General features: G+C 43.1%; 3 protein-coding genes across 3 annotated transcripts; 2 read left to right on the top strand and 1 right to left on the bottom strand.

The window, feature by feature from the left end:
* Window positions 1-97: 97 nt before the first annotated feature.
* On the top strand, window positions 98-2,671 carry SCOT (Succinyl-CoA:3-ketoacid CoA transferase). Its single transcript, XM_034329463.2, has 7 exons — window positions 98-388; window positions 539-922; window positions 1,008-1,433; window positions 1,504-1,612; window positions 1,682-1,898; window positions 1,954-2,165; window positions 2,229-2,671. The coding sequence occupies exons 1-7, from the start codon at window positions 299-301 to the stop codon at window positions 2,417-2,419; spliced, it is 1,629 nt and encodes a 542-aa protein (XP_034185354.1). The 5' UTR covers window positions 98-298; the 3' UTR covers window positions 2,420-2,671.
* On the bottom strand, window positions 2,668-5,685 carry LOC117606681 (ATP-binding cassette sub-family G member 5). Its single transcript, XM_034329461.2, has 5 exons — window positions 5,285-5,685; window positions 4,652-5,227; window positions 4,364-4,586; window positions 4,090-4,304; window positions 2,668-3,391 (listed from the first exon to the last, which is right to left on the bottom strand). The coding sequence occupies exons 1-5, from the start codon at window positions 5,478-5,480 to the stop codon at window positions 2,724-2,726; spliced, it is 1,878 nt and encodes a 625-aa protein (XP_034185352.1). The 5' UTR covers window positions 5,481-5,685; the 3' UTR covers window positions 2,668-2,723.
* A 95-nt stretch (window positions 5,686-5,780) lies between these two features.
* Window positions 5,781-14,464, top strand: LOC117606679 (ATP-binding cassette sub-family G member 5). Its single transcript, XM_034329459.2, has 7 exons — window positions 5,781-6,384; window positions 11,199-11,323; window positions 11,392-11,891; window positions 12,089-12,371; window positions 12,429-12,934; window positions 13,009-13,475; window positions 13,536-14,464. The coding sequence occupies exons 2-7, from the start codon at window positions 11,211-11,213 to the stop codon at window positions 14,130-14,132; spliced, it is 2,466 nt and encodes an 821-aa protein (XP_034185350.1). The 5' UTR covers window positions 5,781-6,384; window positions 11,199-11,210; the 3' UTR covers window positions 14,133-14,464.
* The last annotated feature ends 7 nt before the right edge of the window (window positions 14,465-14,471 follow it).

The following is a 14,471-nucleotide window of genomic DNA, read 5'->3' as shown; positions in this document are numbered from 1 at the left end:
TCCGATATAATCAGTGGCAAACAAATTGCCAAGTTTAAAAAAACCCGCGCGATGAACATAGCAGAATTCGTTTCAAATTTTTAAACGTATGCAATTATTCTAATCCTTGGATTTCTCAGTCCAGATAATATTTAAATTTAAATATTTGCATATTCAATTAAACATTAACGAAGTTGAAATAAGAACTTGTTGTATATCAAGTTAACATTGATATCGCTGACGAAAAAGCACCACAAGATTTAACCTGCATAAACGTACAGCTTATTTAACTACTTGCTTTTTCTTATAGAACATAATCATGATTTTTGCCATAAACAGAGCTGGTTGTTTGCTTCTCCGTGTAAGCACAGGTTCAAGGTGTAATTATAAAAATTTCAAACTCTCAAGGGTATGTAATATTAATATTCATTAAAAATACTTAATAACCTCTGTTTTTCTGAATACCTGAAAATGAATATTTTATCTGTTAATAATATTAAATGAAATAACCATTTTGTATTACTAATAACAAATGAAATAAAAATCTTTCTATTACCAGATATGCTCTGTGAATTTTTCTATCAAAACTGATATCCCTGAAGTAAAGGAAGAACCAACGGTACCTCCACCGCCACCAGTAGGAGAAGGAAAAGTATTTAGAAATGTGGAGGAAGTAATATCAGATATGCCAAACGGTGCTAAACTCTTGGTTGGTGGATTTGGACTTTGTGGCATTCCTGAAAACTTAATTGCCGCTATATTAAAAAAGGGTGTGAAAGATTTAACTGTTGTTTCAAATAATGCAGGAGTGGAAGATTTTGGATTAGGTTTACTTTTAAAGCAACAAAGGATCAAGAGAATGATCTCTTCCTATGTCGGTGAAAACCCTGAATTTGAGAAACTATACCTTAGCGGTAAATTAGAAGTTGAATTAACACCACAGGTGGTTATATTTTATAATAAGAATTTCTAATCCAACCGTACAATATCCAAAGAATATTGTAATTGTATTTTAAACATTTGTACAGGGTACACTGGCAGAACGTGTTCGTGCAGGTGGAGCTGGCATACCAGCATTCTATACCCCTACTGCGTTTGGAACTATAGTTCAAGAGGGTAATGTTATAGTGAAATACGATGAAAAGGGAAATGCAGAAATATCTGGTGAACCAAGGAATGTGGCACAGTTCAACGGTAGAAATTATGTGATGGAGACTGCGATTACAGGAGACTACGCTCTTGTAAAAGCCTGGAAAGCAGACAAAGCTGGGAATCTAATGTTTAGAAAGACAGCTAGAAATTTCAACCCAGTCATGTGCAAAGCAGCTAAAGTAGCCATTGCTGAGGTAGAAGAAATAGTAGAAATTGGTGAAATAGATCCTGATCATGTTCATTTACCTGGTATTTACGTGGATAGAATTGTAAAAGGAACAAAATACGAGAAACGAGTAGAGGTTTGTACATTTTTTTATACAAAAATGATTTCGAACAAGATCATTTACAAAACTGATTGTACAAATTTAGAAACGATACACCAAACAAAATATGAAGCCTAAGAAGGTCACACCGGCGGGTAAAGCGAGGGAGAGGATCATCAGACGTGCTGCACTTGAATTCAAAAATGGAATGTATGGTAAGGCGGTTAAAGAAGCGACTAATGTGATGAAAATGTGGAGAGCCTAATGAACTTATTTGTTCACAGCCAATTTGGGAATCGGTATCCCAATGCTCGCGTGTAATTATATTCCTAAGAACGTGAAGGTGATCTTGCAGTCCGAGAATGGTATTCTAGGGCTAGGTCCTTTCCCAGATGAAAACGAAGTTGATCCAGATCTTATCAATGCTGGAAAGGAGACAGTCACGGTCTTGCCAGGTGCCTCCTTCTTCAGTAGCGACGAAAGTTTCGCCATGATTCGAGGGTACGTGCTAATAAAATATCCCATAGAAAATTACTATTAATCTTCGCTCTTTCAGGGGTCACGTCAATTTAACCATGCTTGGAGCTATGGAAGTATCAGAGAATGGGGACCTAGCCAACTGGATGATTCCAGGAACAATGGTAAAGGGAATGGGAGGAGCTATGGATTTAGTTTCTGCAGCAAGTACAAAAGTAGTGGTCACTATGGAACACAAGGCTAGGAATGGAAGCCCAAAGATTTTGAAGCAATGCACATTACCCGTAACAGGTACCAGTTAACTCTATGCTTCGACTAAATATATTTTATTCACGTTCTGGTATATCATTCTAGGTCAACAATGCGTGGACTTAATAATTACGGATATGGCTGTATTTGAAGTAATCCAGGGAGAAGGATTGAAATTAATCGAAATTGCACCCAATATCGATATAAGCGAAGTCGTTAGCTCTACCGGCTGCGAATTTTCAGTAGCCGATGATCTTAAAGAAATGGGTCAAGTAGAGCTAACCGATTGCCAATAGGGATAATCTTAATTTCAAGTACTTCCAATTACCGGCAAGATCGATGAACTTTGAAAAAAGCCTGCTTCGTTTCTAAGTTTGCACAACGTAGCAACAGGAAAGTTACTCGTGCAGACAAATACAATTTTAAACTGTAAAATTATTTATGAATAGGTAACTTTAAGGTTTGTATACTTTATTGTAAATCTATTTCCTGCAAGATGGTAGCTAGGTTTTTAACGAACTAAATAATATAATTTTGTAATATACACGCTGAAAAATAAACTATAATTTTAATTTCTAAAAGAATAAATCATACAACGGCTCACTCTCGAAATTTCGCTTTCACTCTTGCTGGAAGTGGTAACAAATAAAGGACACTGTTCAGTATGCTCAGACCAACGGCGAACGCCAACGAGATTAACAGATTCAAATCAACGTTCAACACTTCTGAAATGTTTTCACCCTCCCGTGTGAAGCGTTCGATCAGATAGGACCTACCGTCCGGATATCGGCACAGCTCTGGTATCCCAGGACAGGCGAAGCTCTCGTTGTAATGTAAATTCAACGATTCAGGCACGTCGATGGCCAATTGATTCAGGGCTAAGGACGCGTATCTTGCTGGTAACGCGGTGGACACCGCGGCGAGCCAGTAGGGTAAACCTTTCAGACTCCTGATTGCACCAGAAGCGATCACTAGAGACACTAATGTCATATAGAGTACGGTTATGGCGCCTGTTATGGGTTTACCAACTACCATCAACACAGCCACGGTTACTTGTTCGGCTGCAACGTAGCTGGCCCAAAGAACACCGCAAGCGTATGCCCATGAGGACAGATCTAATTCCAAGATGGGCGTGAGAATGCCAATGGTGATCATGGTTGAGATGAAACTCAGCGGTAAACTCAGCAACGCGTATGCGGTTAGGAACATCGCACCGCCATAAAGACCTTCCCTTTTCTCCTGATAATATCTGGCTCGATAACCTGGAACTGAACGATTAACTAATGTGGCATCAGTTTAATATATGGGCTACTCCCCACAAGTCTTAAGGGGGAGGAGATATAGGGGTTCAGAGTTGCGATGAACTTGAATTTGGCATCATTTAGTATATGGACTGCTCCCCATTGGGGTGTAACCTATATCGTTGGATAGCTTGGAGGATGAGGATTACAAATATGGCGGCTGCAGGTGTCGAAGTCTTATGGGGGAGGAGATATAGGGGTTCAAAGTTGCGATGAACTTGAATTTGGCATCATTTAGTATATGGGCTGCTTCCCATTGGGGCGCAACCTATATCGTTGGATAGCTTGGAGGACGAGGATTACAAATATGGCGGCTGCAGGTGTCGAAGTCTTAAGGGGGAGGAGATATAGGGGTTCAAAGTTGCGGTGAACTTGAATTTGGCATCATTTAGTATATGGGCTGCTTCCCATTGGGGTGTAACCTATATCGTTGGATAGCTTGGAGGATGAGGATTGCAAATATGGCGGCTAATCCACATTAGGTTAAGTTAGGCTATATTAATATTCTGGCCGCCCACGCGACTCCAATGTCAAAATTATTGAAATTAGTTAACTAACCCCCTCCCTTGGAGGGAGCAGCCCATGTACTAAATTAGAGCCAGTAATGTTACTTTTTGCTTGTGTTATTAACAGGTTACGTAGAAACATGATGGCTAATAACTTACAGAGGAGAGCCGTTGACGCTATACCAGCAACGTAAAATAGAGTCAGTACGTTGAACATCAAGCCTCCGGTTTGTAAAAATATTCTAGACTGTACGGGGGTAGAATGGGAGTACAAGATGCTCATTAAGGCTACAGAAAATGGTAGCAGTAATAGTCGAGCAGCGAAGTGTCCTAAACCAGACTTATTGAAGCCAAACGTCGCTGCCATGCCTCTCCTAAAATAGACACGCCATAACCATCGCTGGAGCAATGCGCGATATTTTCAAATACATACAAGTAAAGAGCAAGAAGAGTGGAGAAGCAGCCAGGTTTGATTCCTCGGCCTAAACCTTTGTGCATAATGCCAAGAGCCGCGTCCTTGACGTTGGGCGGCACTTGCGGAGCCTCCTTCATGTAAACAGCACCCTCAGCTTTGAACTTTTCAACCAGCACGGATATCTGTTGATTGGACTCTAAGAAACGGTCCCTGGATCGACGATCGACGGTCGATAAACACACTAAAAATCGAGGAATGATCTTTTGATTTCCAGTTATCATTCCTATCCTTCATTAAAGTACTCACAATAATACATCAAAGGATTCTCAAGTTCTGGACAGGGAAATCCAATGTAAGTGAAGTAATCCAACATGCTCCTAGTTGGCCCGGAATAGACCACCGCGCCCAAACAGAGAAGAGTCACCCGACTGACAAACGGTAGAACGTCTGATCTTGGAGTTTCCATCGTTAGAACAACGATGGATCCTCTTCTGGTCGCATAGGACCAAAGCATGGAAACGATCAAGTAGGTGTTCAAGGGATCAGTGTCCCATGTAGGCTCATCTAAGAGTAACAGAGTGGGGTCTTTAGCAAGTTGCACACCCAACATCAGTCTCCTGTACTCTGGTTTGGTCAAATCGTTCACTGGCCTGTTAGCAACTTGGGACAATGCTAGATCAGCCAGTGTCTGACGTACCCTGGCATCCCTATTGCTCAAATTAGCCAGCCAAGTGGCATAGGTCAGAGTCTGACGTACAGTCAGACTGGGTAACAAGTGGCATCTGTGAGCTACGTATCCGCCATGACGCCTGAACAATTCTGGAGTCAATAGATTATTGTTGAGGGTCACTCTGCCCCTGGTCTCACCCTCTGCTCTCCCAGCTAAAAAGCAATCGCCGTTAGAATCAACTCATTGATGTATCTGAAACATTGCCTTACCAATGACATCGAGTAAGGCTCTTTTGCCAGATCCTTTCGATCCTAGAATAGCCAACACTTCTCCGCCGTGTACTCTAGCAGACACGTCTCTCAATACTGCAGTTGGCTCCGATTTACTCAGACAACTTCCCTCGATCACCACAGCAGTGGAGTGGAACACGTTCGAGATGTCCAAAGTACAGTCTGATGGGATCATCTTGGATCTTTCTAAGTCACATTCCTCGTAAACGGATCAAGAGGAACCTTAACAGTGATCCAACCTGGGAGAACAAAGAGACTCGAGTCTCCGGCAGGCTGATGATCGTTCACCGAGCGCGTTCTCTGGGTTGACGCGTCAGTTCTTGAAAATAAGTCGTACGCACAGCGAACAGGATGATCTACCAGCGAGCAGCGTGGCCATAGAAGTGGCCAGCTATTGGTGGCGATACCTGGGAGTTGGCTTCGCGAGGTGAATGTCTCCTCTCGGAGGAGACTGGTGGGAGGTCGAAGGTAGCACAGAGGTGTACCTATCGAACCAGGCCCCCTGGAAAATATAATTTCCAAATCATCACCTCGCATACTTCAAAAAGTATCATTGAAACAGTATCACCTAATCGGCAGCCATCACGGAACCAATAGATTCTTTAGTACAATAGAACAGTTCATCGAATACACTTTGCCAGTCCATCAAAATAAAATAAAATTGAAAGGCAATGGAGAATAGATAATTCTAAGAATCAAAGTTTCGTTGAGATCACTTAAGTCCGGGGTACCCTGGGTCACTAGCTACGTCGCTACGAACTTGAAAGACCAACAGGGAAGGTAGGAGGACCGAGAAGGGGTCCGCAGGAGAGACTCGGAAGGCACGTCTGTCAGAAGGCAGCGTTTAGAAAAGGTACTCCGGCGTTGGGCATACCGATGCCATTGCAGTATCGCGATCGCGGATCGGGTGATGCGTTCGCGGAACGCGTCCTGCCATTTCTCAGGTGACAAAACGTAGCGTGTTTAGGGTAACAGTTTCGGGATACGATCGCAGAGACAGAAGAAGTGTTCGGAATGGAGGAGCAGCATTATTCTTGACTGGACGTGGCTCTCTTCGAAGCTCATCCTGAATACCGGCGGTGAGTCATTGTCGCCAAGATTCTTCAGCAATGTATCACGCGAGCTCTCCGGTGTCACGCGTGGGTCCTAGGGACCAGTTTCACCAGCGTGTCTTGCACACGCGCGAGTATCCAATTCTCTCCAATTATGCCGCTCTATTTTTCTATAACGCACCGCAACGGATTGCGATTCACGAGAGTTGCAACATTGCTCGAGGGATCCGTGCGTTTGCGGCTGGAACGCCATTTCCAACGCGAGTTTATCGAAGCAGCAGCCAATTAGCGGTACAGAGTTGTCCTCGGTGTCTCGAGGTGCCGAATCATTGCTCTCTATTCTCTTGCCGAAGGGAAAATAAAAGTACAATGAAACGGTTAACACACCGCGTGCTCACCGCTTTAATTCCGCGCCGTCGGTCATGCCTCAACGACTGGCAAACCTGATTTTGCATAATGAGAAAGGTTTACCTGTTACACGGTGAAAGCAACAGGTGATTAGAAACGTTCCGGTATTTTGTTTTTAGAGTATCGGATACAGTTTATCACTCGATCAATTCTTTCGGCAAGGAGGGAATTAGTTTTTCTTTTTTTTTATTCTTTAAAAAAGCATGTCTGACTGCATCGTTGGATACGAGTTTGGAGAACGCGGAACGTGCTTAATATTCCGTGGCGTTACTTTCTTCGAATGCTTTTAATTTCACGTGTACTTTCACCGAGTCGATAATAAAATCGTAATCGTTCGGATATTGTAATCGTCCAATGTTGAACTCTCTGTATTATTGTGCGATTCTGAGCAACTGAGATCAATTTCAATCTATCTCGTTTCTTCTGCTTCTTTTATAGGCAAACATTCTTCTTAACGCTTTTAACAATCTGAAAAATCCGAAGAGTCAATAGTATGTATAGATTATGAATTTCATGGTGCCATCGCGTTGAAGTGGCTACACGGCTTACGGGCTGGACGATGCTACGTTGAGAGACTTCAATGAGCGCACAAGACGTGTGCCTCTACACCTTTTCACGTGCCATGGACGCTACGCGGAACCCCATGTATTTGCAATGTTAATTAACTTTTCCTCACCGCGCACAAGTGTACGTACCACGATGGAATAATGAAAAAGGCAGCGACACTGACCTTGGTGTCTTCTTTTAATAAGAAAACAAACGTGAAAAATTCTTGGCTTATGCTTCCAGTTATTCATTAGTCTATTTTAACACGTTCAATGCCACAGTGAAATTGGGCATTTCTTCTTGGACGAATAGTAATAATTAAGTTTCAAATTTCAAGCTTACCATTTACCATTTCACATTATTTGTACCATAGCAATATTACTTAAAATAATGTTTTTCTATTGGTTTCTTTTAATTATTCAGGCACGTGTAAGCTGTGGGTCCGGTCACTAGTAACCCCCATGGCGTTAATTTTACTTTCAAAGTTTTTCAATGTATCAGTTACCACTTTGGATAATAAATTCTGATCAGTTAATTTGCCGAACTTTCCACAATTTCTAAGAGAAGTCTGCAGGCAAGATTGGTGAGCGCACGTGGTATCCAGGCCACGTATTCAGGTAGCGTCTTATTAAGATACGCTGTCACGTGAGTACGATTGAGAGGCACGCGTAGAAATTGGTGCGTGGGACAGTCCCACAGCCACCGGAAGTCATTTCGAAATCACAGCATCGTTTCCTCTAAACGAGCCAGCAGGCTATTCAGCTTCTTCCTTGAAATTTTAAAATTCGTTTCATAAAGTGCGCTCTCCCAGTCGAGAAACATGTACGTGTAACAATTCTCTCCGATGGTTCATCTACAAATTGATACGTCGCAGGTGTTCGTTTCGATTAATTTTATGTCATCGGTATTGGGAACGTTATTAGAAACGTAGAAAACAATAGGGAACGCTCGTGGACTGACATCGTAGCATAGAACTATCACTTTTCACCGGCAGTGTTCTAAACATCAGTGGATTGAAAAGTGAATTTGCATGTCGACCAGGCAGCCGGTGCTCTCTTATTCGTCTAATGTTCGCGATGAAAATCAGCGAACCGTCGCGTCGAGGAATTAATTAAATATCAACTGGCGCTGGCTTACGAGGTACGGTTCACCGGACGCCAGACACGTCGAAGCATTTCAGAAAGTAACCGACGACTTTTATGGACCCGTGTGTCTCGCGTTTCTCAGCCGGTGAACTGGCGCGAGGGGTCGGTGGAAATAAAAAAAAAAATAAAAATGTAACGTATAATGACAAGCCAGCGCGCGTAACGCGAAATCGCCGGGCAGCCGATACAACTGTTGCAGAAACGGGATATGCAAATGAACAGTTAACTCGAATCCGAGATAGTTATCGGGTGAAAAAAAAAAGCCTTACGCGAAGTTACGTAAATTGGATTACGGTTACGCGAGTCATTACGCGTATCAGCGTCCTAGAGGGTCGGTCGCGGACCCTGCGATCCGAAGAAGAGTTCAAGTAGAACCTTAGAGCAGATACGGTGGTCTCTCGGTAATTCGGCAGGTATCGGACCAGAGCACTGCCGGATTTAAACGCTGCGGAAAACAGAGGGGGCCACCTCCGTCAGAAATGGGATGTCGACTTCTACATTCTATTGTGGCGGCACTACCTTTCGGGTCCGCTAGCGAGAGGATCACCCTGTATAGGGACTACTGTACTAAAATGTACAGGGTGGTTCTCTCGCCTGGGTGATTCAACATAATCCCAGTGAAGCATGAATTGACCGTACTGCATTGGACCTTCCTCTTTCGAATAAGCCCTCACCCAGCCCCAAATCTTCTCATATAAGGACGAGTAACCGATTCCCATAAACCCCTGTTTAGGCCCATTTTTGCCGGTAATGTCAACGCACTACTATTACCCGTGTCTACCCCCTTAAAGGAAACGCCTTCACACCAGTATGAATGGACCCAAGCTCTTTTCTGGACTATCTCGATGGGGGTGCATACTGTGGCTGGGTCCGTGAAAAGGTTTTGGGCTTAGGTCCATTCATACTGGTGTGGCGGCATTTCCTTTAAGCACATTTGCGGGAGTATCACCCTATAGAAGTCCACGAGGAGAAAGAGTCGCAGAGAGAATCCGTAATTCCATTTCATAGGGTGATAATGGCAGTGGGAACCCGCAGCGTTCACCATGCGGGCACAAGTGACCTCGATTAGAATCCTGAATACTCTATTCTGAAAAATATATTCTGGAGGAGCTGTTAAAGTGTTACCCGTGATCAAGACGGAGACTGTAATTAACAAACCGGTATTAAATTAACAAAAATTATAAAGAAGATGTTTGATGCTACTTGAGAATCTGAAGAACCTGGTTACATTGGATCGGAGATCAGGTGGATAAGGATCAAGAACGACGATTAGCGTTGCAAATAACACAGAATCTTGGCTAGCTCTGGAGTGACGAACAGGGTATACCGTTACTTCATGACGGGTAAAAATATCAGCTGATGGTGGACGAGCAGTGAACGGTTCCAAGAAGACGGACAATCCATTACCAAATAATCAAGAGGCAGCCTTGTTGGAAGGCAAAATTCTCAGAGAGAGAGCTTCAACGATCAGCACCAACTGATTTTTTTCCTACCAATATCAAGTATCCACTGATTGATATCTGGAGAAAAGAGGGAACGTTTTGTTTGAGGATGTTCAGTTTCGCACAAACACTTAGCCAGTGAGTCAACATCTAACGGGAAAGCAGTTGTGGCTTCAAGAAAAAAAATATCTTCCTGATGGCATCTGACATGGGACAGTAGCATTTGCATAGAGAATTCAATGCACAAGTTTCTTCTGTGTATCATTATCATCCAGTTTCCCAGTTTTATTGTAATACTGACAGATATGATAAGTGCCAGCATTCAACGACAGCTATTCCTTTTTTTTTTATTCTGTTACTGTGCTTATTTTTAATCATAGCTGCGTTTTGTATCATTATAATACAATACTGGGTGAATATATAGCTTATTTCAGTAGAAGTCTATAGGGTTGAATCACAATGATCATCTCTACCAAGTTGCAGTCTTGAAATAGACATCACGTATGCACTTCCAAGTTCATCGTCGGTATCACCGTTAAACGGCGTGTCTCAGCCTCGTATCCGTGTACAATGAGCATAATAATGTCTATAGACAATGCTTATATTTGCTGGGGCAACCAGCGAGAGAAGAACTTATTTTTGTGTACTCGATGACGGTTACAGGTCGAATAACACGCGTACCATGTAATCTGATAGGAATTTAATAATGATGTAAATATTTACCAACGTTATGGAGTAAAAGAATCAAAACCTTTGGCTTCGAGTATTAAAAATAGAACTGGTTTCTATTTGACAACAGAATTAATCAGTGATATTCCAGTTAAGCGCACGTTTTCCTTTCACAACACCACCACCAGGCCTCAACAATTTCGAGCCTTCGGCAGCGAGTAATTTCAAAGGCGCGCCGATTATTCGCACGGTGTTTACTCATGGTGTTGGAATGTTATGGTGATTTCAATAACGCCGCATTCGAATACATTTGTTATTAACATGGAACCACTTAAACGAATGCCATCGATATAATAAAACAATACAAATTATAAGTCTTTCCAAAGAAAATAAATATCTATTTTTAATCTTCTATACACTGGTGAAATTAATTCTAAAAATGTGTCCAGAATTAATTCCACTAGTGTACCATGATTTCATCTCAGCATACCTTTCTCTTGATCAATGAGGCATTCAAGTCCAAGTAGAGTTCCAGCGGGGTTGCAAATGTGGCATAATAGAGTTTAGATATATTCGTTTATGAAACGGTAATCCGTGGAACGTTCAATTCAGTCTCGCATGAACTGTTCAGATACCGCAAAGCATGGGTTCGGAAGCGTGGGAGCTGGAACGAAGATACTCGGTTCCGGGAGCCTTGGACACCAGAGGATTAGAACCACCCGCCAGTGAAGACTTGCATGCCTGGTCCATCTACAGGTGATTTCCTTTCCTCCATCCTGAGGATATTTCGAAAAAGGAGCCCACGTGAGCGTCGATTGTTTCAGGCAAAATTTGAATTCCGACTTCACGGACTCGGCGTTGGGATCAGCAGAAAAGTCTCCTCTTCCTTACGGAAACTTCCAGCTACGCGACTCGACGGTGCAGAGCATACTCAGGCATCCTAGATACGGACCAAAGAGTCCTCTGGCTAGCAACTCGTATACCTATTTAAAGTTCGGTCTGCCACGAGTTTTGCCTCCGAGTTCACGGAATCGCGACGGGTCCAGCGGCTATGACTCCAGCGAGGAAGGACGCCGTGTGTCCCATGCCGGGACCTCTGGCCACGGGACCACCTCGGCTATGCGTTCCGCCAGAAGCGATCCCGATTTCAGGCACGTTCACGCGGTGCCCAGGGAGCACGCGCACTCGCAGCTAACGGTTTCCCGGGAGAATCCGCGGCTAAGAAGCGCGAGCGAGGCGAATCTTCTTCAGGGAGGAGCGAAAAACAACCGGAGGCACAGCATAGCGCCGATTGATCCTGGTTACGGGGTCCATGAACCTAGAGGTATCTTCTGCACCTGTGAGAAAAGGTGCTACTCTGGAAAAATGCTTCTTGGATGAAGTTTGGGCTTGAAACCTGGCACGACCAAGTTAAACGATTACGCCTACCAGTCGTTTCAAGTTCATCTCATCATTGCATAAAGACAAATATTCTTTATTCTTGGTTCTTCAACTTTGTTTCAACTTGGTAACGTATTTCAGGACACGGTATCCTGGGCCCAGAAAGTTACGCATTGCCCCTCAGACCAGTGCCCTGTCTTCAGCATCCTCATCTTCAACTTCGTGGCGTGGAAGCTTCAGGATCAGATGGATTACCCTTGCTTCGTGGAATCACTTTGGAAGCTGGAGCCACTGAGGTTCTGGCTATCATGGCGACCACAGAGAAAGAGGGGAAGCTGATCGTGGAGACGATTGCTGGTAGAAAACGCATCAAGCGAGGGGATATCCTGTTAAATGGGAGATCAGTGTCGTCACGATCCTTGAGGTATGCTTTCTACGTGAGATCACTTTTCTCATGTTCTTACATCGTCTCCTTTTATAGGTCTCGCGTGGCTTACTTATCTACAGAGTGCAGTCTAAGTCCAGGTCTAACCGCTCAACAAACCCTCAGCTTTTACATGTTGCTGAGGGGCGGCCCGAACACTTCCAAGCTCGAGGCTGAAGCAATACTCCAGGAGCTTGGCCTGGAAGCTACCAAGCATTGTCTGGTGAACTCTTTGACTACTTCCGAGGCTAGAAGACTGGCACTGGCGTGTAGACTATTGCAAGACTCTCACATCCTGGCGTTAGACAGGCCGACGCACGGTTTGGACATATTCGACGCCTTCTTCCTGGTGGATTATTTAAGACAATGGGCGAATAGAGGGCAGAGGTTAGTGGTGTTGACACTGCATCCTCCCACTTATGAAATATTGACCATGGTGTCGAAGGTTGCGCTCACTTCTGGCGGCAGGATCATGTACTCTGGTCCCAGGAGGGATATGTTGCCATATTTTGCACTAGCCGAATTCCCTTGTCCTCCGTTCAAGAATCCTTCTGATTATTATCGTACGTATCACTTTACCGTTCAATAGACACGTGATTTCATTCTTATTAATTTAAATCACTTGATCTTCTTTCAGTTGACCTGGTGACTCTGGATGATCTGTCTGCTGAGGCGATGCTGGAATCCTCCCAGAGGATAGATCACTTAGCTGAATTAGCAAGGACGAGACTACCGCCGTTATGCGATCCTGGACCACCCGGTGCATTGCCACCCTCCATTTCAAGTCCTAATATATTTACTCAGATCTATGCGTTGCTGTTGAGAACGCTGATCTACAGTCAGCCTTGGACGCTAACCAGATTACTGCGGAAGATAGTCATCTCTGCGTCGCTCAGTATTTTACTTGGTGCAATATTTTGGGATGTTGCCGGGGACTCGAATTTACATTTAAGGGATAGAGTAGGTTTTCATTACGCTAGCTTAGGTATCCTATTCTGGCCTCTGACACTAATGGCGATTTGCGAGGTAGCCGACTGCAGGCCAAACGTTGAAAGGGACATTAAAGATGGCCTCTATGGTAGATTTATATACATTTTTATGGAGGTAAGTTTCTGCTTGAAGAATATATGAGTTCATTCGTGCTTAACTCATTTTTACTTTCAGTTACTTTGTGGAATATTGTCCTGGTGTATAGTTTATTTAATATATTTAGCACCAGGCTACGCAATGTCAGGACTGCACTTAGTGCCGGATGAAAATCTGACATCCCTTTGGAATTATCTTGGCATCGGCTTGTTGTATTTGATACTGCAACACTTGATCTGTATTCTGTTCGCTCACACATGCAAGTGGATTTATTTGGCCTCCCTGTTTGCTGGAATCGTGATTGGTGAAATGACTTTGGCAGGAGGTGTAACTTTGCATTTAGAAAATCTGCCAGGATGGTATCAGAAGATCAGTCCCATGCAATGGTCTCTGTCATTGCTGCTACCTCTGCTTCATCAAACAGATACAATGAATAAATTGACAAACTGCAAGCCAAAACAAATTCAGAGGCAAGATATTATTGTTCAAGCAGCTTGCGAACCACCTGATGGTGCTCTGGCATTGTACGAAATTGCTCTGAATAGACTTAATGTACAAGGAGAACTTTGGCTAGGAATAGGAATAGCCATTGTCAGTGTATTAATTGTATTGGTATTCCTGTGCATTAGGTACACAACTCCTAAAAGACTTAGAAGTGCACCGAACAAGCCATAAAGTGCAATAATTTCAATCAATGATTGAAACCGTACATTCCTTAATTAGTCTATTTTATCATTAATCTAAACAAGTAGCAAAGTATTCCTTTAACATTGCAATTTTGTAAGTACAAGCATAGATATTAACAAGAAATGTACTTCATCGCTTTGTTATAAAGTATATTACTTTTATACCATGTCCTGCTCATTGATTTTGATTCTTGTCTATATTATTTGCGACTTTTTAAAGCAAGGAGCTTTAGAAACTTGCAAAATAGACTGGTACAATAAAGTTCCAAAATTCAATGAGTAATTAACTTGCAGTCCCCTTTGAATGCTTTAAAATTGTAACTTGTAT

Source organism: Osmia lignaria, chromosome 8 (assembly GCF_051020975.1).
Source record: "Osmia lignaria lignaria isolate PbOS001 chromosome 8, iyOsmLign1, whole genome shotgun sequence".
Classification (NCBI taxonomy): domain Eukaryota; kingdom Metazoa; phylum Arthropoda; class Insecta; order Hymenoptera; family Megachilidae; genus Osmia; species Osmia lignaria.
This window is presented reverse-complemented; position numbering and strand designations above follow the sequence as displayed.

Excerpts from the sequence above, each read along its gene's own strand:
- SCOT (XM_034329463.2), top strand. The coding sequence starts at position 299 with ATGATTTTTGCCATAAACAGAGCTGGTTGTTTGCTTCTCCGTGTAAGC. Across the intron at positions 1,434-1,503 it reads AATACGAGAAACGAGTAGAG|AAACGATACACCAAACAAAA; the intron begins GTTTGTACATTT and ends GTACAAATTTAG. Across the intron at positions 1,899-1,953 it reads AGTTTCGCCATGATTCGAGG|GGGTCACGTCAATTTAACCA; the intron begins GTACGTGCTAAT and ends TCGCTCTTTCAG.
- LOC117606679 (XM_034329459.2), top strand. The coding sequence starts at position 11,211 with ATGGGTTCGGAAGCGTGGGAGCTGGAACGAAGATACTCGGTTCCGGGA. Across the intron at positions 12,372-12,428 it reads GTGTCGTCACGATCCTTGAG|GTCTCGCGTGGCTTACTTAT; the intron begins GTATGCTTTCTA and ends CTCCTTTTATAG. Across the intron at positions 13,476-13,535 it reads TTATATACATTTTTATGGAG|TTACTTTGTGGAATATTGTC; the intron begins GTAAGTTTCTGC and ends TTTTACTTTCAG.
- LOC117606681 (XM_034329461.2), bottom strand. The coding sequence starts at position 5,480 with ATGATCCCATCAGACTGTACTTTGGACATCTCGAACGTGTTCCACTCC. Across the intron at positions 4,305-4,363 it reads ACTCTTCTTGCTCTTTACTT|GAGAGGCATGGCAGCGACGT; the intron begins GTATGTATTTGA and ends TGTCTATTTTAG. Across the intron at positions 3,392-4,089 it reads AGCGTCAACGGCTCTCCTCT|TTCCAGGTTATCGAGCCAGA; the intron begins GTAAGTTATTAG and ends TTAATCGTTCAG.